At 57.1% G+C, this 19,438-nt stretch overlaps 7 protein-coding genes across 7 annotated transcripts; 4 read left to right on the forward strand and 3 right to left on the reverse strand.

Moving 5' to 3' along the window:
* Positions 1-732: 732 nt before the first annotated feature.
* K452DRAFT_318450 (uncharacterized protein) lies at positions 733-6,513 on the reverse strand. The gene is made up of 6 exons (XM_033544158.1): positions 6,295-6,513; positions 6,217-6,237; positions 6,113-6,139; positions 5,681-6,052; positions 1,283-5,626; positions 733-1,230 (listed from the first exon to the last, which is right to left on the reverse strand). Exons 1-6 carry the CDS (start codon positions 6,331-6,333, stop codon positions 1,000-1,002), a joined length of 5,034 nt encoding a protein of 1,677 aa, XP_033397866.1. The 5' UTR covers positions 6,334-6,513; the 3' UTR covers positions 733-999.
* A 1,137-nt stretch (positions 6,514-7,650) lies between these two features.
* Positions 7,651-8,679, forward strand: K452DRAFT_326648 (uncharacterized protein; the record flags this gene model as incomplete). The annotated part of the gene is made up of 4 exons (XM_033544861.1): positions 7,651-7,669; positions 7,773-7,849; positions 7,913-8,613; positions 8,664-8,679. 4 exons carry the CDS (start codon positions 7,651-7,653, stop codon positions 8,677-8,679), a joined length of 813 nt encoding a protein of 270 aa, XP_033397867.1.
* K452DRAFT_27478 (uncharacterized protein) lies at positions 8,652-9,097 on the reverse strand. Its single transcript, XM_033539207.1, has one exon. The coding sequence runs from the start codon at positions 8,917-8,919 to the stop codon at positions 8,686-8,688; it is 234 nt and encodes a 77-aa protein (XP_033397868.1). The 5' UTR covers positions 8,920-9,097; the 3' UTR covers positions 8,652-8,685.
* Positions 9,071-9,885, forward strand: K452DRAFT_27493 (uncharacterized protein). Its single transcript, XM_033539212.1, has one exon. It carries the CDS (start codon positions 9,276-9,278, stop codon positions 9,756-9,758), a length of 483 nt encoding a protein of 160 aa, XP_033397869.1. The 5' UTR covers positions 9,071-9,275; the 3' UTR covers positions 9,759-9,885.
* On the forward strand, positions 9,886-11,019 carry K452DRAFT_27459 (uncharacterized protein). The gene is made up of 2 exons (XM_033539198.1): positions 9,886-10,540; positions 10,642-11,019. The coding sequence occupies exons 1-2, from the start codon at positions 10,013-10,015 to the stop codon at positions 10,849-10,851; spliced, it is 738 nt and encodes a 245-aa protein (XP_033397870.1). The 5' UTR covers positions 9,886-10,012; the 3' UTR covers positions 10,852-11,019.
* A 443-nt stretch (positions 11,020-11,462) lies between these two features.
* On the reverse strand, positions 11,463-14,324 carry K452DRAFT_287375 (uncharacterized protein). Its single transcript, XM_033540464.1, has 4 exons — positions 14,144-14,324; positions 13,592-14,090; positions 12,464-13,544; positions 11,463-12,411 (listed from the first exon to the last, which is right to left on the reverse strand). Exons 1-4 carry the CDS (start codon positions 14,303-14,305, stop codon positions 11,505-11,507), a joined length of 2,649 nt encoding a protein of 882 aa, XP_033397871.1. The 5' UTR covers positions 14,306-14,324; the 3' UTR covers positions 11,463-11,504.
* A 265-nt stretch (positions 14,325-14,589) lies between these two features.
* K452DRAFT_287378 (uncharacterized protein) lies at positions 14,590-18,327 on the forward strand. The gene is made up of 3 exons (XM_033540465.1): positions 14,590-15,784; positions 15,831-17,905; positions 17,981-18,327. Exons 1-3 carry the CDS (start codon positions 14,887-14,889, stop codon positions 18,176-18,178), a joined length of 3,171 nt encoding a protein of 1,056 aa, XP_033397872.1. The 5' UTR covers positions 14,590-14,886; the 3' UTR covers positions 18,179-18,327.
* The last annotated feature ends 1,111 nt before the right edge of the window (positions 18,328-19,438 follow it).

Below are 19,438 nucleotides of genomic sequence, written 5' to 3' on the forward strand. Positions count from 1 at the left end.
TTTGACGCGATCGCTGGCGATAAGTGGGAGCTAAGGTCACAATTCCATCTGCTAATACATCATAGGACGGCCCCGCCGCGCGCATTGCTCTGCCAACGATCCCGTGCCCAGTCACCGATAACGCGCGCGCGCGCTTTCATCCTTCTGCATGCTCGCAGGCCGCCCGACCTCAGCTCGGTATGCCGGTTGCGACAATGGCGAAATGCGGCGGCAAAAAGCAGGAATCCTTGCTGCACATCCTTTTGGCTGACGCGGAGAAACTTTCCAGCCTCGGGTCTCAGCTTGCTGCTTTCCGCCTGGGGCTGCACGCGTATCTGCATGCACCTTGCTGGCGGGTCCCTGCCCTGTGATTCGTCTGGCTTACCCGCACTGCCGTGTGTGCACCGCCGGACGACTGGAATTACTACACCTGGAGCCATCGTGAGGTCTGCCGTCTGCACACGCACACAGCATTCTCACTCAGCTCAGCAGGCCGTGTGTATGTGTGTACGGAGTATGTGTGTACCTGCGCCCCCACGACATGTGTCGTTTGTTGAGCGCCTTATCTGTCGGCCGACTTAGTGTGCCGTTGTTGCAGCAGATTCCTGTAGTAAGAGTCGTAGGTAGTGTCAAACCGGCCTGTCGCGCCTTCGTTGGTTGGGCGGGCTGGCGTGGCGGGCTCCGCCAACCGCCAACGTGACTCACAGGCTCACCACGCGCCGACATGACCATCATCCAACAACAGCAGACAAACGTCAGAGTACAAGTCAAATTGCAAGTCGCGGTGGATCCCGTATGGGGACCGAAAATTAGAATACAAGGTTTAAGCTCTTTTCGCACAATGCAAAAGTCATTCCATCCTTCGTCAACGCTCGTTCATCAATACAACCCAGCCAGCCAGCCCCTCGCTGTGCCGAGCCGAAAGCTCTAAGCCCTGTGTAATGAAGGGTATATCATGCCGGCCCGGAGCGACCCCTGCGCACCTCCTTCAAATAATCATTCGTGCTCCACAGCCACTGCTTAGAATCCGCGGAACCCAGTGGCCTGAGGCGGGATGCCGTTGGCGTAAGGCGCGGGAGAGGGAGCGGCCGACATCGGGCCCTGCGTGAGCATGAGGCGCGAACCACCCAGGATGGGCGTGCTCTCCTCGTTCTTCTGCTGAGACTGCTCCCTGGTCTTGCGCTCCTCGTTGTCCTTCTTCAACTGCTCGATGGCAGCGGCCTGCTGACTCAAGAAGTTGATCATATATGGCTAATTCCAAGTCAGTAATTTGCATCAAGAAGATATAGCACCATGAACTTACCATAGTGAAGTCGTTAAGGCCGTTGCGCCACGAGATCTCCAGGATGACATCGGGACGGATGAGATCGTAGCAAGCGTAGAGCATACCAACGTAGCACTCGCGGCTGCCAATGTCGACAAAGTAGCGGAGCAGCTCCTCGACAACATCTGCCTTTCCGGACAGAGCGGAAGTCTCGATTGCATCCTTGAACAGCTTGTCCTGCTTGGACAGAGCAATGGACTTGTCCCAACGCTTGTTCTTGCGGTAGATGTTGGCAGCAATCTGTCTGAAGAAGACAAGGTCGTGCTTCTCCAGGCGCTGTGCCAGCTCCACAGCATCGTAGTTGTCATAGTTCTCGACAGAGTCACGGAGAGTCTTGTAGTCCTCCTCCTCGATGAGCAAGTCGTTGATAGCGTTGTTGACAGCACGCTTGTTCTGCGTTTGGACGTTGAGCAGGAACGGCTTGATCAGAGGGATGTTGTCAGACTTCTCAAACATGCGAACAACACGGTTGACATCAACCCTGGGAGTGAGTGCCTGCAGGAGATCAGTCAGGAGCGAAGGCTGCTCCTGGAGATAGAAGTTCAACGCGCGGTAGTAGATCTCCAAGTTCGCCACCTTGACGACGGTGTCCTTGAAGGAGTGGTGCTCCCATGCATCGGCAGCACGCTCCATCATGGCGAGCGCAGCGTTGTCGAACTCGTCGTAGTGGACGTACAGGAAGACCAGCTCGGGCCACAGGTGCGCCTCCTCGCAAGCACGAATCATCTTAGGAATGTTGATGCGGGACCAGAAGAGACGCAGGTGCTCCATGACGCGGTCGGGGTGGTACTTGGAAAGAGCAATGCCAAGTTCGGTGAACATACCCATGTGAGCACGCTCCAAACCAAGACCGGCCTCGAGCAAAGAGATAAGCTCGTCGAAGTAACCATTCCTCTCATACTGCTTGACAAGATCCTGCAGCTCCTCAGCGTGGACGATCAAGTTGAGACCGCAAATCTGGGCCAGACGGAACTCCTTCTTAGCAACGCACGCCTCGTTGACCTGCTTCCAGACCTTGGTGCTGTTGGCCTTGCGAGCGCACTCGACAGCAGCCTGGTAGTCCTCGAGGTGAACGAGAGTAGTGGCGAGCTTGGCCCAGTTGGAAATGCTGGTGAAGAAAATCTTGGCAGCCTCGTGGTAACCCTCCTCGTAGGCCTTGTCACCAGAAGCCTCAACATCAGCAACATTGGTGGAGCGCAGGAAATCCTCCAGCTCGGAAAGCTGGTTGGTCCTGGCATAGCAGAAAGCCAAACCGGTATCGATAGGAGGCTCGCGCATGGTCTTGCGGGCCATTCTCAAGAACTTGATAAGGTCCTCGTCCTTGCCGGCGTGAGTCGCAATCTCAATGACCTCGTTGTAGTTGGTTGCATCCTGAGCACGGATGTAAGACTCAATCGAGTCACTGACACGCAGACCATCGAGCTGAGCCTTGGCGACCTTGCTCCAGACCTCAGGCAGATCGACACGGTCGGCGTACTCCTGAGCACGGTCAATGCTGACGATGTGATCAACAAGGACATTAACAGCCTCAACGTGGTTGTTGTGCTTCTTGTGGATCTCAAACGCCTCATCGTACATGCCAAGCTCGATACACTGCGCCGCAATGTCTTCGGGAGTGTAGTGCTCAAGCTGCTGGATGTAACCCATCATGCGACCCCGGTCAGACTTAGCGGCCGTGAGCATCAAAAGGTTCTGCAGCGTCGGGTTGTCGCTGAAGGCAGAAGGCTCAAGAATGATCTTCTCCAACAACTCAATGAGCTCAGTGGGCATGTCGCCGCCAATGAAGGCCTTGACAGCAATAGAGACCTTGTCAGGGTCCTGAGACTCCGGAACGGCAGTGGCGGTGACCTGGTCAACAACAGACCTGCGGAACAGGTTGTTCGGGCTGAGGACATATTCCCAAATCTCAGGGTCCGCACGCTCCAACAGATATCTGGCCTGCGCCTTGAACATGGAGTTTTCGTTGGTGATGTTGATCAACTCCAGGTCGTTCTGGCCCTTCTGGTAGGCAATGAAGGCCAGGCTCGGGTCACGGGCCTCGCAGTATTTACCAACAGTCAAGGTGTCGTACATGTCGTTCTCACGCAGGAACTTCTCGGGGTTGTTGTTGCTGTCAATGTAGATTTTCGCAAGAGCGTTGAAGATGGCCTGCTGCTGGTTACCGCTAGCCAAGCAAGCCTCAAGGAAGGGCAGCAAAAGCTTCAGGCGGTTGCGAGTCTCAACCTCGGCCACGAGCTCGTCGATGGGGATAGAAGCAGGGTTGACAGACATCAACAAGCCCTTGATGATGCTCTCATCACAGTCAACATCCAAGAGACCGCCGATGACGGGAGGGGTCCTGGCGGGGTTGACGCGCTGAACGTAAACTTCAATGGACTTGAACTGCTGCTGCTTGTACAAGTAGAGGACGAGGTCGTGGATGAAGTTGAAGCGATCGCAGACAATAATCAGCGGAAGCTGCTCCGTCAACCTGGCCTCCTTGAGGAAATTCTTGACCTTCTCGGGATCATAGAAGTTGTTTTCCCTACAAATGCGCTCAACTTCGTTGAGCTGGCCCATGGTCGTAGCAGCCTCGACGTATTTGAAGACAACGTCCTTGTCCTCGCTAAGGTTAACGATGCCACCCAAGTAGAAGAAGAGACCCTCGGCAGTGCGGTACTTCTCCAGGAGATCGATGATGCGAGTGGGACCAAGCAAGTCGGAGTACTTCTGGGCGATGCGGATGACCGCTTGGAGGTTCTGGCGGATGTTGACCTTGAGCATCTCGTCCAAGCAGTCGATGGACAGCTCGACGGTGAGATGTCCGAAGTAGTTGAGGAGCCATTCCTCGGGAAGCTTGTCAGTCTGGACAATGATGCGCTTGATGGCTGCCGGATCCTCGTTGTGCTCCAGAGCTCTTGTCAACAAGCCGGCACCCTCGCAGAGTTGCGAGATGCGCGGCTTGTCGTAATGCGAAAACATCTCGTTGCCAAGAATCGCATCAGCAACTTGCGGTGCGTTCAAGAGGTTCATCTCGAGCAACTTGGTCTGCAGGTGCCCTTGCTCAGGCAGGTTAGGCGCCAGCACATCAAGCAAGAAAGCGGTACACTGCTGCACCATGCCTTGAGACTGGAAGATGTCCACCACACGATCGATATCAACCAGAGGGCCGGACTCTTCCTTGGCCAGGGCCGTAGCAAACTCAGCGCCCTTCTCGGGGTTAACACGGACAATGTGCTGAAGAAGGACAGTGAAGTCTGGAGTATAGCCGCTCTCCTTTGCGTAAGGCAGAATCTCATCAAATCTGCCCAGTTCTGCCAGCGCAGCAACGACCTTCTGAGAAGCGCCAGCTTCGCGATAGATGGTCAAGGACAGGCCCAGGTCATGCAGCCTGACGATGTCACCCAAGTTCTCCGAGCACTCAAGCTTGCCCTCACTGAGCCACTTCTCCAAAAGGTGTTTGCGGCCCTGCTGCAATACCGGCCGGACAAGTTCCAAGGTTTCGAACTGGTTGAGCTTGCCCTTGTCCAAGAGCATGCCGAAGTATTGCAGGATGACCGAAAGTTGTCCAGCCTGAGCAGGCGCAGCCTTGAAGCGCTCGATGGTCTGAGGAGTACGGAGGAAGCCACGGGGAGAGTTCGCGGCGGTCTTGGCCGCCTCGGCATACTGTCCAGATGCGAGCAGGTTCTCGAATTGCTGCTGGTACAGGTTGTCGGCACCCGGGAGACCCGCCCTGGAGGCCAATTTATACGCCAACTCGCCGTTCGCGGGGTTCTGAAGCAGATACGGAATGACCGTGTTCTCATCCAGCTGCACGGACAGGACCTGACCCTTGCGGTTGACACCAACGATACCAGCTGAATCCGAGTCGGGGGCGGTGACGAATATGGTTTCGCTCGAAATACGGTTCATGAAGATGCAGGTGCCGGTCTCGAGGTCGTAGAGGTGGATAAAGCCGTACTTGGTGACCATGTAGATAATGTTGTACTTCTGAGAGACCTGCATCGCGACGGGGAAATCGTTGGTGGCTTCGGCGGGGAAATAGACGTCGACGGCCTTCTTGGGGAACGTGGGGTTTCCGGCCTGGTGGTCGATTTCGACGACGTGAAGCTTCGCGCCAGTCGCTGTCCGCACGGCGAACGTGAAGACCTTGGTGTCTGCTGGTGCGCCCTCCATACGGATCGAGCCGAATGCTGCCGCGTGGCCCTCGATGTTCTGACTGATACCGCGATCTCTCGAGTAGAGCTGCATAGCTCCGACGACGCGGCCCTGCTGCTGGGAGATACCAACAATTACCGACCACTTCTCTTCCGCGTTAACGCGGTAGTTGATGATTTGGCAGCCCTGGGATTTTATCAGCCTGACGCCCTTTGCAGAATCGGCATTGGCCTAGCGCACCGAAAGGGTAGGATTCCTGTCAAATATCTTCACCGGCGTCGCCTGGTTAGGGTCAAAAATGTTCCAGTGCCAGACCGAGTTCTCCGTAACAAGACCTAGGCTCGTCTCGCTGAACCACTTCCAGAACACGACATCCTCGTTCATGGTCGTAGACTTCAGCTTCGCCTTAGCGCCGAGATCGAAGATCTGCAGTGTCCGTTGTTGCGCCTTGAGCGCGATGATCTGCTTGTTCCAGTGCATAATGGCGCTGTCGGCCTTGATAGGCCTCCGGATGATGTTGTTGCCATTCTTGAGGTCGATTATGATGACTTCGGGCGAAGCAGATTCGTCGGCCTTCTGCCTGACGCAAATGAAGGAGTCGGACTCGAGCGTCTGCGGGCAAGGTCAATTCTGTCCGATTTCTTGCGCGGAGCGGCGGCGGAGGCGACTTACGCATGAGTTGAAACCAATCGACGCCGGCTGGTTGTCTTGTTAGCGCTGTCCTCTTGGGCGTGTTTTGGGCTCTTGCAGAGGCTTTGGCGGTGGGCGGTACGTACAAGAATGTCAACTGCGGTGAGCTGGAGCAAGTCAGCGGTTAGCTTTCAGCGCCGAAAGCGGGCAAGGATGGGCCATACCTGCAGCAGCTCCGCGAACTTAATGGGTAGAGGAGCCATAACTACGAGTGATTGCGATCCCAATGTGCCACCTCATCAACCAGTACCAACGCCGCTCGTGATTAAAGAGAGGAGGAATTCGTGAGTAAGGAAGATCCCGCAAGCCAGGCGCCTAACTTGCTGGAAGCGATCTAGAAAGGGAAAGGTTCGGTGAAGAGGGTGTTGATGCTGGAGGCTTGCTGTCAGGAGTTGATGGCCGGGCAAGCTGGCCGCGCGAGCTGAGGGCGCTAAGCCTAGTCGGAGGCTGACGTCGCCGACCAAACAGTACCCAGCCCTCCCCAGACCCAGAACACATCCCTCTTTGCTTTGTGCGAGATTGCAGGGTGCGGCAAAGTGCGTGATTTGCAAACTCCCGCTGCTTGTCTTCATGGTAGCTGGACTCCCTCTCGCCCCAGTGACCAGTGGTAGACATTTCAATTCTACTTAGACATGCATGTACGCAGCTTCTCCCCGTTGTTCAATTGGGCATTGTCACCGCCACGAGACTTCCTCGCGGCCTGTGGAGCAGGTCAAACACCCTTCACAGTCGACTCTCTGTTTGATGAATGTCCTTTTCCGCATTGCGTCTTGCGCGGCCTCTGCCGATCGCAAGGGCCACCGTGACCGCTCATACAGCCCAGAGCCAGCTATACAATTATCCCTATGTACCGTCGTCTACTACTGTTTAGAAGCCCAAGATCTCTCCGTCACATCTTGCTGGAGCAATCCCAAACTCTCTCAACACAATCCAAGCATAACCCTTCGAACAGTTAAGTAGACGGATTTGGGGGACGACAATGTACCACTGCGCCTACTACCTACTCCGAAGCCCATTGAACGGGACAAGCTTATCCGCCATGGCCATGGTAGACCTAGACTTGCTTCCCGAGGTTATGAGGACTCTCACCTCAGCAACACGTGGACGACGCTGTCGTGTCCCTACAAACGATATTTCCATAGACCCTGGTGGAGGGCATAGTGCAGTCCCTGGACGAGCAGCTAGCCCGAGCCTCGGCGGGTTCCACAATTTGCTGGGGAGAAGATCGCGCGGAACATTTCTATGGAGAAGTCGCAGTGAAGGTTGTGCAGCAGCGCGCATATGTATGCAGGCTCAAAATAGCAGCGCAGCCAGTCCATGTTGACCACGTTGGGCGGGCATTATGGTGAAAAAAGGTCGCGACCAGCCCAAAGCCAAATTTAGCGAAGAAAGACAAAGCACCGAACCCTTTGACAACCCACCTTGAATTTCCGCAACCACATCACCGCCTCCCTCCGCGCTTCAGCCAGCTCTCGCCTGCGCATCCCGAGCTCCATCCAGCCACTCTATCATCCAGCAACATGGCACCCAACAAGTGGGGTACGTCACCCATACGCCCGCAACAATTTTCTCGGGCCCCGCGCCCCAGCCGTACGGAGCAAACGCTGCCCAAGAATCCCGACTAACCCCGCCATCTCTACAGACGAAGAGTCCGAAGACGAGAGCCCCGCCGCCCCCGTCGTGCGCCGCGGCAAGTGGGACGACGAAGAGGAAGAGGATGTACGCTTTTGCCGCAATTCTTTTGCTGTTGCCTCCGAGATCGGTCGCTAACATACCTCTCAGGTCCTCGAGTCGTGGGACGCCGCCGAGGACTCCGATGCCGAGCGTGAGAAGGCAAAGAAGGCCGAAGAGGCCAAGGCCAAGGCTGAGGCTGAAGCCAAGGCGAACCACAAGTCGAAGAGCCAGCGCATCGAGGAGCGGAGACAGGAGAAGCTGAGGAGGCGGCAGGCCGAGGAGGACGAGAGCAGCGACGAGTCCGAGGACGAGGCCACCCGTCGTGCCCGCTTGCGGAGGACCGAGCAGGATGCCGACCTGAAGGCGGCTGAGGACCTCTTCGGCGAGCTGGCTATCGGTGGTGGCAGCAAGCGTTCTGCTACGAAGCCTGTCACAATGTCCGACCCCAGCGACCCTGGCAACACGATCGACCTTTCCACGCTTCCCATCTTCAACCCGCAGACGAAGGATCAGTTCCTCAAGCTGCGCGAGACGCTGGCGCCGCTTATCTCCGCCAATGCCAAGAAGGCGCAGTACACGATCTTCATGCAGGAGTTCGCCAAGATGATCTGCAAGGAGATGCCCAGCGACCAGATCAAGAAGGTTGCCTCGGGCTTGACGACGCTGTCGAATGAGAAGATGAAGGAGGAGAAGGCTGCGGAGAAGGGCGGCAAGAAGAGCAAGGCCGCGAAGACCAAGACCAGTCTGAACGCAGCCCGCGACACTACGTCCAGAGCTGACACTACGGCCTACGACGATGACTTCGGCGAGTAAGTTTACGCGGTTGCACAGTGCCTGGCTCAAACTGACATTGTTGCAGCGACGACTTCATGTGAAACTATTTACGGCAAACAACTACCCCCATCCTGCCACCCACGTACTCTATACACTTCCCTCGGACCACACAAAGCGATTCTTGGCAACTGATCGCGCGAAAGGGCGAGTTGGACAAAGAGGTGCCGACTCGCTGGATACGGCTTTGCGCAAGTTGAACGCTGCCCGTGATGAGCCATTGCGCTGATCAGGCAAGTTGGTGTTGCAAAGAGCCGACTTGATTGTCCACGTAGGCGGCACATGCAGCTGGCGACGCATCAAGTCGCGCGTCCGTCTCCAGTGCGGTCCAGCAACAGCTCCTTTTTTGCATCATCTGCGGCGTTCAGCTCTAGAATTCGGCACAGCAGCAGCAGCACATACAAATCTTCTCGCTCGCCATTTTCGCTTCTTTGCACAGCAGGGTTAGGGCATCAGGGCGTGCGTGGGTCAACGGTACGACTTGAGCTATACATCTTACTTGGGTAGTTTCAGACGAGCTTTAAGAGACTTTTTTTTTTTCTTCTTTTTCTTTCAACTTGAGACCCTGGCGCAAATCACTTGTAGTGAGCAGCAGTGCATGCACGCGTTTCCTTAACCTCGGCTTTAAATCGTTCCAAGCATGGAAGACGAGGCGCCACCGTCCTCGGCTACTATTGCGCAGCACCGAAGATCCATCTATATGCTCGGCTCGACTGGTCGCATAGTCCTTGCTTCGCATCACGATCGATCGCATCATCACCAGCAGCAATCTGTCTCAGCCAGCAAGCCAAGCAGCAATAAGCAAGCGGAGATCAGCACCAGGCACGCACGGCACCGGCGCACCCAGCAGCGCGGGCCTCGAAACGGCGAGCCCCGCGGGCAGCACCAGCAGCGGCCAGGTATGTATGTAGGTAGGCACTGTACAATACAACGAAGAGCGGGAAATAACTACGGCGATGCCGCCAACGGGCCAAAGACGGACACGCGACGTGTAGCAGGACGGGGTAGCGAGGCGCGGGCGTGCCCACGCAAGGTCAAACACGGGGGTCCACCAGTCAGAAACATCGTCCGGGCTTCATACACGGCGGATTGCCGCATTGAGCCCCGCAGAGCAGTGCCTTGAGCGTCGCCTCGCAAAACGTCCCGCGTGCGTGGTATGCGCGGCGGTTGGTCCGCGAGCGCTAGGGCGTATGGCACCTACGTTGGTTGGCCCTGCCGTGCACTGCGTGTGTGTGCACTGCGAGCGGGAGCGGGAGCGCGCCCTCCGCCGCGCGCGCCGGCTCGGATGCGCAGGAGGCGGCGGTCGTTGTTTGGGATCCATCCCGATGCCCGGCTGCGGTTGCGTGGGCGCGTGGGTGCTGCTGCCGATGGGTGCGCATGGTGGGAGTACAAATAGCTGCGAGGAGCGGCGGGGGGGGGTTGGCTGCTTGGATTGTGGGATTTGCTGGTCTTGTTCTGTTGTGTTCTCTTCTTCTTCTTCTACTACTACTACTACTACTTCTTCTTATTCTTCACTTCTCTTCATCCTCTTTTTCTTCTTGTCTTCCTCTATTTCTTCAACTTCTTCTTCGTCTTCTTCGTCTTCTTCTCTATCTTGCTGTGCAAGACCGTTTAAAGACTATACCTTTCTTATATTACCTTTCTTTATATTCAAAAGAGCAGACAAACGTCCGGCGCCGCTGGTTCGACGACGGAAGCGTATACATATCCATACAAGGACCCCAAAAAAGAAAAATCAAACCCAAAACCAAAAAAAGAAAACACCACCATGGGTCCCTTCGACCCCAACGCAGCCGAAGCCTCCATCCGCGCCCAAGGGCAGCGCTACGCCGACCTACGCGACCAAGACGCCGACGTATCGGTACTAAAAGGCGTGCTGAAAGACTTGATAGACGAGACGAACAAGTGCGCCTCCCCTAAAAAAAGCCCCTCCCTTAAAACCCCACTACCCCCCTCCCCCTCCCCGCAGCAGCAGCAGCCCAACTAACCCTCCTCTCACAACGCAGATACATGACGACGCTGATAACGCTCCAAACTTCTGTCTCGGCCGAGCCCTTCGCGACACACGAACGCCGCATCGAGGTCCTGCAGGCCAAGCAAGCGGCCTTCAAGCTGCAGGCGCTGCATCTGGAGGTCGAGGCCGCGGGGAGCCACGTCGACGAGCGGCGGCAGGCGTGGGCCGAGGAGCGGTGTGCGTGGCAGGAGGTCGTTGTTGAGGAGGTGTGAGTGGTGAGGGGGTGGGCGGAACGGGGGAGGAGGGGAGGAAGGGGGGTTGGTGGGATGGAGACGAGGAAGGTGCTGCTGGGCAGTGCCTAAGTACCTGCCCACCGAACCGCACGAATGTGCGTTGTTAGTTACGAGTTACGAGATAGCGAGAGAGAGAGGAGGAAGGGAAAAGAAAAGAAAAGAAAGGAAAAAAAAGGGAAAGGGGCATCTCAGCGCGCTGTCAAAAAGCAAAAAACCACGGACGGGCAGTGAAGAGGAGATCTCGAGCGAGGCCAAGGGGGTGGCACACCATCGTTACCCCTACTCCTACTATAGGAGGATAAAAGTTAAAAGACCAGACCAGGTAGGAGGACGGAAGAGAGAGAGAGAGAGAGGTCTGGCAGGAAAAAAAGATAAATCAAAAGAAAAGAAGAGCCCTCGAGCTCAATAAACGATATGGCTATATTTCGCACATCACGCCCAGGAAGGACCCTTCCATTGTAGCAACCACGGTCCGTGCTAAAGAATAGGTACATACACGGTGCATACATAGGTAGCATTGCCTATCCCGCTATCACTACAGCCCAACCCCACCTCCCTAACCCGTCCAACCCATCCAACCAGCCTATCCAACAAACCCAACAAACCGAACCCACCCACCAACCTAGCGATACACGCTCCCGCGCTTAATCTCCGCAATCGCCTTGCGGCGATACTCGCTCTCCGCAAACAACGCCTCAATCAAATCCACCACCTCCGCCGCCTCAAACTCCAGCTTCAGCTCGCCCTCCGTCCACAGGTATTTGATATCAGCAAGACTGCTCTCCAGAATCTCGCTTAGGTACTGGAACTTGAACCAGTTAGGCGTGTACACGCCCGTCATATCGCCTGCGCCTGCAACCGCAGCACCCGTCGCGGTGCCGGGCTCCTCCTCCCCCGCCCCCGCTCCGGCCTCGTTCCGGAAGAGGTCGCTGAGCTGGGAGATGCGCTCGCAGAAGCCGCGCAGCTGCTTCGACTCGGCTTCCGAGATGTCGCTCATGTCCTCAACGTCGACGATGACCTTCTGCGTCACCGTCGCCACCAGGCTGCCTAGGCTCTGCAGCCGCGCCGAGTGGCTCAGCACGCCGCGCCATTGTGCCGCGACTTCGCGCACGCGGTCCACCGTCATCGCCACCGCGTTGTCGCATTCGCCCGCGAATGGCGCGATGGTGCAGTTCGTGAAGCCTTGCGCGCTGTCGAGCAGGTCGCGCAGGATCGTGCGCTGCGACTCCATTTCTTTGCCGTACGCGCGCTTGCTGAATGACTCCAGCGCTTTGAGGTCTGCGTCGAGGCGGAGGCGCGTCGACGGGCGAGAAGCGTGCGGCAGCGCCGAAGTCACGTCTTTTTGCGCTTGCGTCGTCAGGAAGCTGCGCAGTGAGTCTGTGAGCCGCGTCGCGTCGTTGTAGATGAGCATGTTGCCGGCTATGTCGTGCGTGTAGTAGGTCGCTGCGGTGGCGCGGTACATGGCAAGGATGAGCGTAGGGATGGAGTAGAGACCAAAGCCGGCCGGAGCGATGGGGGAATCGGAGAAGCTGGTGGTCGGTCAGCGTCCATGTCTTCTGGGGGGCATATGACTGTACTTACTTGGAATCAGTCAACTTTTGGGCGTCCGCGACCAGTTGCTGGATGATCTCCATGATCGCGTCTGGAACCTCTGTGACTGTGTACCTCTCCCGCAAGGTCATCTCCCGCTCCGATGTCCGAGGACGTTGTTCTTCGCCGTTTGGCTTTTGCAGACTCTGCTTTGCTGCAGTGTCGCTCTTCGTATCGCCCGCTGAACCAGCCTCGGCGGCATCGTCATCGTCGCCCCATCCCCAAGCCTCGGTGTCGTCCTCCTCGTCTCCGGTAGACTTTGCCCCCTTATCAGACTTGGCTTCGGCAGCAGTGTCGGCCTCGGCTTCATCGTCATCAATGCCCCAAGCACTGGCATCCATGTCCTCCTCTTCCACCTGAGCCTCGCCCTCTTGAGGCTTGGTCTCTGATTTTTGCGATTTTTGCTCTTCATCAGCATCCCATGCGTCCCAGCTTTCTTCGTCGGCGCCAGCGCTTCCCGTCTCCGCGAGGGCATCACCCTGGGAGATGGTCTGCGTCTCAACCCTCTCAACTTCCTTCTTAGTCTTGGTGCCCCTATAGCATAGCGTGCGGACAGAGGCCAACGCATCTTCCTTTCTTCGTGCAAGCCAGTTACGCGGCGCCTTGTCCACCCAGTCCCTCAGTTCGGCGTGGCCTGCCAGGCCTTGCTCACTTACGCAATCTGCAACGCTAGACACAGAGGCCAACACCTTCTGGAAGTGCTCCAACCCTTCCAGGGATACGGGTATGGATGGGTCTAGCCATTCTGAAATTAGGCGCTCTATGAGAATGGGTCCAACCTTTTCTGATAGAGGTTTCGATACTGTTGTAGGTAGACGGGAAACAAACCATGTAATCAGATGACGCATATCTTCCACTGCCTCAAGAATGCTAGGCGTAGCAGCTCCTCTAGCTATTTTCATCGTGTCGCCTTCAATTGTCATCCCGGCAATGTCCTTTACATTATGAATGGCGAAGCGCGGCGCGAATATAGCAACGTCCAGGGCCTTGTAGAACTTTGAAATGGCAGCGTCGAGGCTTCCGAGGGTAGAAAGCGCGCCAACTACGGTGTCGAGGTCTATCGGTGTCTCAGCTGGTAGAGGTTAGCGGCGCATTATAAAGCGAGATGCTCGAACTTACCCTCTGTTTCCTTTTTGATGGTAACGCGCTTCTCGGCGACATCTACCTCCAGCAGTGTGTTCCAGAAGCCCATGGCCTTGTCGACCAGTTCCGCTCGCAGCTGCGTCGACCTCTTGCGCAGTATTCCGGCAACCGCAGTGTCTTGGAAAGGGCCAAGATGGGACATGGCCTCATCGGCCTGCCCCATCTTATCCAATGCCTCGGTGATGTGGTTTTGGGCGGCGGCATCTTGCGCCTCGTCCAGCACAGCAGCAATGTCCTTTATCCGGCCAACCGTATCTGCCAGCGTCTCGTTGAAGGCGAGCTCGTTCTGCAGGAGCGCAAACTTGCTGGAGGCATCCTGGACGTGGGCTTGTAGGGAGTGGCCGGCCTCGGCCTGCTGGACAATGTCGTGGGCTGTGGCGCGAGAGCGTTCGATGTCGGCCTGCAGCTGCTTGGCCTGGGCAATCCAGCCATCGATGTCGGGGGCGGTGTCGCGGCTCAGGGCCCTAATCTCGCCCTAGACAGGCGTTGTTCAGCAGCAATGCGGGGCGGATGCGGCGCTGCGCGCACCTTGACTTCTTCCTGGGCGCGCTCGATGCCGTCGAGCAGCGTGGGTAAGGCGTCGGGCGGCAGTTGGGCAGAGGCGACGTGCTCCGAGTCCGGGTAGGCACCATGCTCGACCGACTCGAGGACGACGGCGCCCAATTTCTGGGGCGTCAGAATGGGCGGCATTTGTATGGTGGTAGTGGTGGAGTGGGAGTGGTGGGTGAGCAGCGGCGGAGCTCCGGACCAAAAAACGTCACAGAAAGTGGGAAGGAAATGTGTTGCTTGCCCGGTGGCTCGTTCGTCACGACTTCCATCATCACCACCGACACATCCTTGCTGCAGCTTAGCTTTCTTTGCTATCACCCGCCCAGAAAAAAAAAGCATTGTTGGCCGATTGGCGGGGCTGTCACACTGTAGTCATCCTTTTCCCCGCCGTCGCTGTCGCCCTCCTGACCGGCAGCCTACATACACGCATATTTAGGTAAGACTACCTTCTCTCTCTCGCTCAAGAAAAAAATAAAAATAAATCTTATGATTTCTGTCGTCTCCTCCAATAGACGTCACTCGTGTCACCGTCTTCGCTGCTTGAATTTCCATAAAGCGTAAGGCCGTGGCCGTCACTTGCGCTACTCCGGCACCACCTCCACCCTCCCTCCCAATCCCTCGCCGCCTGCTAACTCGCTGCCAGCTCTATATTGCTTAGCCGGCGTTTCTTAAGTCCCCGTATTGCATTCTTGTGGAAGCAGACACCTACCCCGCACTCCACCATGCCTGGCTTAGCGGAAAAGAAGACGCACTTCAAGACCATCCAGAAATTCAAGGCCGACTATGCTCCCGCCGAGTTTTCGCAGTACGAGTCCGCCAGGACCGGCATGAGGGTCGTCGTCGTTGACCGGAAAGGTCCCAAGGTCAACGGCTACTTTGCGCTTGCCACCGAGATCCACGATGATTCCGGCGCCCCTCATACCCTAGAGCACCTTTGCTTCATGGGTTCCAAGAGCTACAAGTACAAGGGCGTCCTCGACCGCCTTGCTACGAGAGCTTATTCCAACACCAACGCCTGGACCGCAACCGACCACACTGCCTACACCCTGGATACGGCGGGCTGGGACGGCTTTGCCCAGATCCTCCCCGTCTACCTGGAACACGTTCTCCTCCCTACCCTGACCGATGAGGGCTGCTACACCGAAGTCCACCACGTTGACGGCACCGGCCAAGATGCCGGTGTCGTGTACTCTGAAATGCAGGGTGTGCAGAACACTCAGGGGGAGCTCATGGAGCTTCACGCTCGCCGCCTGCTCTACCCCGAAGGCAACGGCTTCCGTTACGAAACTGGTGGCATGATGGATCAGCTCCGCGTCCTTTCTGCCGACCGCATCCGCGAGTTCCACAAGGAGATGTACCAACCGAAGAACCTCTGTCTTGTCATCACCGGCGAGGTGAATCATGAAAACCTGCTTGAGATTCTTGACAAGTTCGAAGACGGAATCGTTGACGAGATGCCCTCGCTAGACGCGCCTTTCAAGAGGCCGTGGGTCGAATCGGACCCGACTCGCCCGCTTTCCAAGACTATCGTTGATACCGTTGAATTCCCAGAAGCAGACGAGTCTTCTGGTGAAATCTTGATAGGGTTCTTTGGTCCCAACTGCAATGACATTGTCAATGGTGAGTCTTTTCTTGGGCTGATATTGGATAATGCTAATGTTTGCAGGAACGGCTATGGATGTGCTTCTTACGTACTTGGCCGAGTCTTCAGTCTCTCTCCTCGAGAATCTCATCGTGGAGAAGGAGCAGCTTGCTAGCGCAGTCTGGTACCAGACTGACACCCGCCCGGATGTCGTAGTCTGGTTCACTCTGAGCAGTGTTGCCACCGATAAGCTTGGACAGGTGGAGAAGAGGTTTTTCGAGATCCTAAAGGACGCCGCTTCCAAGCCTCTCGACATGGACTACATGAGCGAGTGCATCAGCAGACTGAAGCGTCAGGTCATGCTGACGACGGAGAACTCGCTCGACCGCTTCGCCGATGCAATCATTCAGGACCACCTTTTCGGCAACCGCGACGGCTCGACTTTGCACGCGTCTTTGAGCTCGCTGGCCGTGTTCGAGGAGCTGAGGCAGTGGTCCGATAAGCAGTGGCGGGATTTCCTGTCCAAGTGGCTGTCGGATGCTCACCACGTTTCCATTCTGGGCGTGCCGTCGAAGAAGCTGTCCAAGAAGCTCAAGAGCGACGAAAAGGCCCGCGTCAAGGCTCAGCAGGACCGCCTCGGCGAGGAGGGTCTCAAGAAGCTTGCCGAGAAGCTGGAAGAGGCGAAGGCGGAAAATGACAAGCCCATCCCGCCCGAGATTCTGGACTCGTTCAAGGTTCCTGGTACCGACTCAATCCACTTCATCCCCTCTCAGACCGCTCGCTCCGGCCTCGCGCGGAAGATGGGCGTGGAGCAAAATGAGGCGCAGGTGCACATTGACCAGGACAAGAGCGACATTCCCTTGTTCATGCACTTCGAATCAATACCGACAAACTTTGTGCACCTCAGCCTCGTGCTGTCCACCGGCTCGGTCCCTCTCCACCTGAAGCCGCTCATGCCCGTGTACATCAACAACTTCTTCACGACGCCGATTGAGCGCGACGGCAAGCGCATCGAGTTCGAGCAGGTGGTGACGGAGCTGGAGAAGGACACGGTGACGTACCGGATCGACGCGGGCTCGTCCATCAGCAACTCGGAGCTGCTGCGCATCAAGTTCGCCGTCGACCGCGAGAAGTATTCGACGGCCATCAGCTGGCTGAAGGACATGCTGTTCCACAGCGTCTTCGACGTCGAGCGCCTCAAAGCCACGCTCACCAAGATGCTCGCCGACATCCCCGAGGAGAAGCGCAGCGGCCACGACATGGCGTACGCCGTCGACTCGATGATCCACTACGCGCCCAACTCGTCGAGCCGCACGCAGAACACGCTCGTCAAGGCGCTGTACCTGAAGCGCATCAACAAGCTGCTAGCGACGGACCCGGCGTCGGTGATTGGGCGCCTGGAAGAGCTGCGCACGACGCTGCTGCGCTTCTCGAACATGCGCGTGCTCGTCGTGGCCGACGTGCCGAAGCTCGCGGCGCCCGTCTCAGCATGGACGCCCTTCCTCACAAGCCTGGACACGACGCAGCCGCTCGCGCCCATCGACAGCCGCAAAGCGGCGCTCAGCGACGCGGCGCGCTCCCCGGGCGCGCTGTGCTACGTGGTGCCGATGGCGACGGTGGACAGCTCGTACGCACTCTTCACGGCGCGCGGGCCAGACTCGTACGAGCACGCGCAGCTGCCCGCGCTCATGGTGGCGCTGGCGTACCTTGAAGCGGTCGAGGGGCCGCTCTGGGTCGCGGTGCGCGGCACGGGGCTCGCGTACGGCACGTCGTTTGCGCGCGGCACCGACACGGGGCTCCTGGGCTACCGCATCTACCGCAGCCCGGACTCGTACAAGGCCTACGACGTCAGCCGCAAGGTCGTCGAGGCGTTTATTTCCGGCGAGAGGCCCTTCGAGCGCCATGCCCTTGAGGGCGCCATCAGCACGATTGTCGAGGGCTTCGCCGACGAGCAGCCCACCATGGTCAGTGCCGCGGCGCTGGGCTTCGTCAACCAGGTCGTCAAGGGCATCCCTAAGGACTGGAACCGCGGCATGCTGGAGAAGGTGCGCAAGGTTGGCGTCGAGCAGATCAAGGACGTGCTGCGCGACTTTGTGCTCCCGATTTTCGTGCCCGGGAAGTGCAATGTCGTTGTGTCGTGCGCGACGCTTATGGAGGAGGTGAGTTCGCCGTTCCCCTTGCCTTTCCTTTCATTCTCTCCCCACTCACCAAAACCAACCCACTAACACCCACAGAACCTCGTCACCAACCTCAAAGCCGTGGGCTTCAAGCCCGAAGTCCGCACCCTAGCCTCCTTCCAGGACGACTACGGCCTGAAGCTCGAAGGCGATGAAGACGAAGCCGAAGAGGAGAGTGAGGAGGAGGACGAAGACGACGACGATGACGACGAGGACGATGACAGCAGTGGTGAGGACGAGAGCGAGGATGAGTAGGAGTAGGAGTAGTAACAGTAGTAGTGATAGTAGTAGCAGTGATGGGAGTAGCAGAAGCGTGAGACGGGGTTGAGTGAGTGCGCTGTTAGAGGGACGAGCGGGTAGATTATCATGGTCGTTTATACATCAATTGGAGCAGTAAAGCCACGATGCGATCGATGCTTGCGTGAGCGCGGTTTATGCATTTCCCAGTCCAACATATCCGGACAGTATTTGTAGGAACTGGCATGGCCATTCATTCGATACGACCAACCGCGCAACCGCTGCCATCCTACTTAGCAAACACGTCCCTCTGCACCCGCAGGAGTCGACAGAAAGAACAGACCATACTACACCGTGCCTTCTAGGAATCATACCAGCGAACTGGTTTCTTTAAGCGGTTGTGGATCGGGTTCGTGGATATATACATAGGGTCGATGCGCCGTCACCAAACGTCCGTCCCGCAACAGAACGATGTTTGGGCCGATCCACAGACGTTCCTTCATATCTTGCCGTGCATAGTCTAGCAACCGTTCATTCCAAGTTCCTTCTTAACCATGTCAGGACTCAGTTCGCAGCGTCGTCAGAGAACCGATGGTCTCGTGAATCTCAGGTGCTGTCAGGCGCAGTCAAACCACGCGAGAGTCAGCACCTGATACAAGTACTTCCGGACATGGCCTGCGCTACAATATAGTAGGCGTTTCCTGTAGAGCAGGAAAGTACTCGTTGCCTGTAGTCAATGCCGCTTCATGGGAGGCGGACAACATCTAAATCGTCCATGTTTCGTCCGCGTGGAATTCGTCCGTCTGGCTGACTGGAGGATACGAGTACGAATTTATGCATTATTGGATTGGTTGGTGTGCAGCAGTTGTATTTGTACCTCTGCGGAGTCGTCAGCACGGGCCGGCGCTGCGATGGATCAGAAAGACGCGGTGAAGCGTGCCTGCATGGCCGCCGCGTCCAGGCACGCCAGGCATCGTCGGTGACCGGTGAGCGCAGGCATGGATGCGTTGGTTTTGATGCCAGGTAGGCAGACAGTTGGTCTCGCCCAGCAAAACCCCAGCAGCTGCCTCGCACTGCATGCCCGAACTGGCTGCGATAGCTTCGAAGTGAAGGGATGACTCGTCGACGACGGATTGATAAGCTTTGTGGCATTCGGGGTCTTCGCAAAGCCGATCCGACCCGGGACAGCGATCCTGCTGCCAGCCAATCAGACATGCGTCGTTCTCTTTCATCCGTCAAACAAGCCGTCATCCATCAAGCATCCCGGCCGGCGTTAGC

This window comes from Aplosporella prunicola, assembly GCF_010093885.1.
Source record: "Aplosporella prunicola CBS 121167 unplaced genomic scaffold K452scaffold_12, whole genome shotgun sequence".
In the NCBI taxonomy this organism is placed as follows: domain Eukaryota; kingdom Fungi; phylum Ascomycota; class Dothideomycetes; order Botryosphaeriales; family Aplosporellaceae; genus Aplosporella; species Aplosporella prunicola.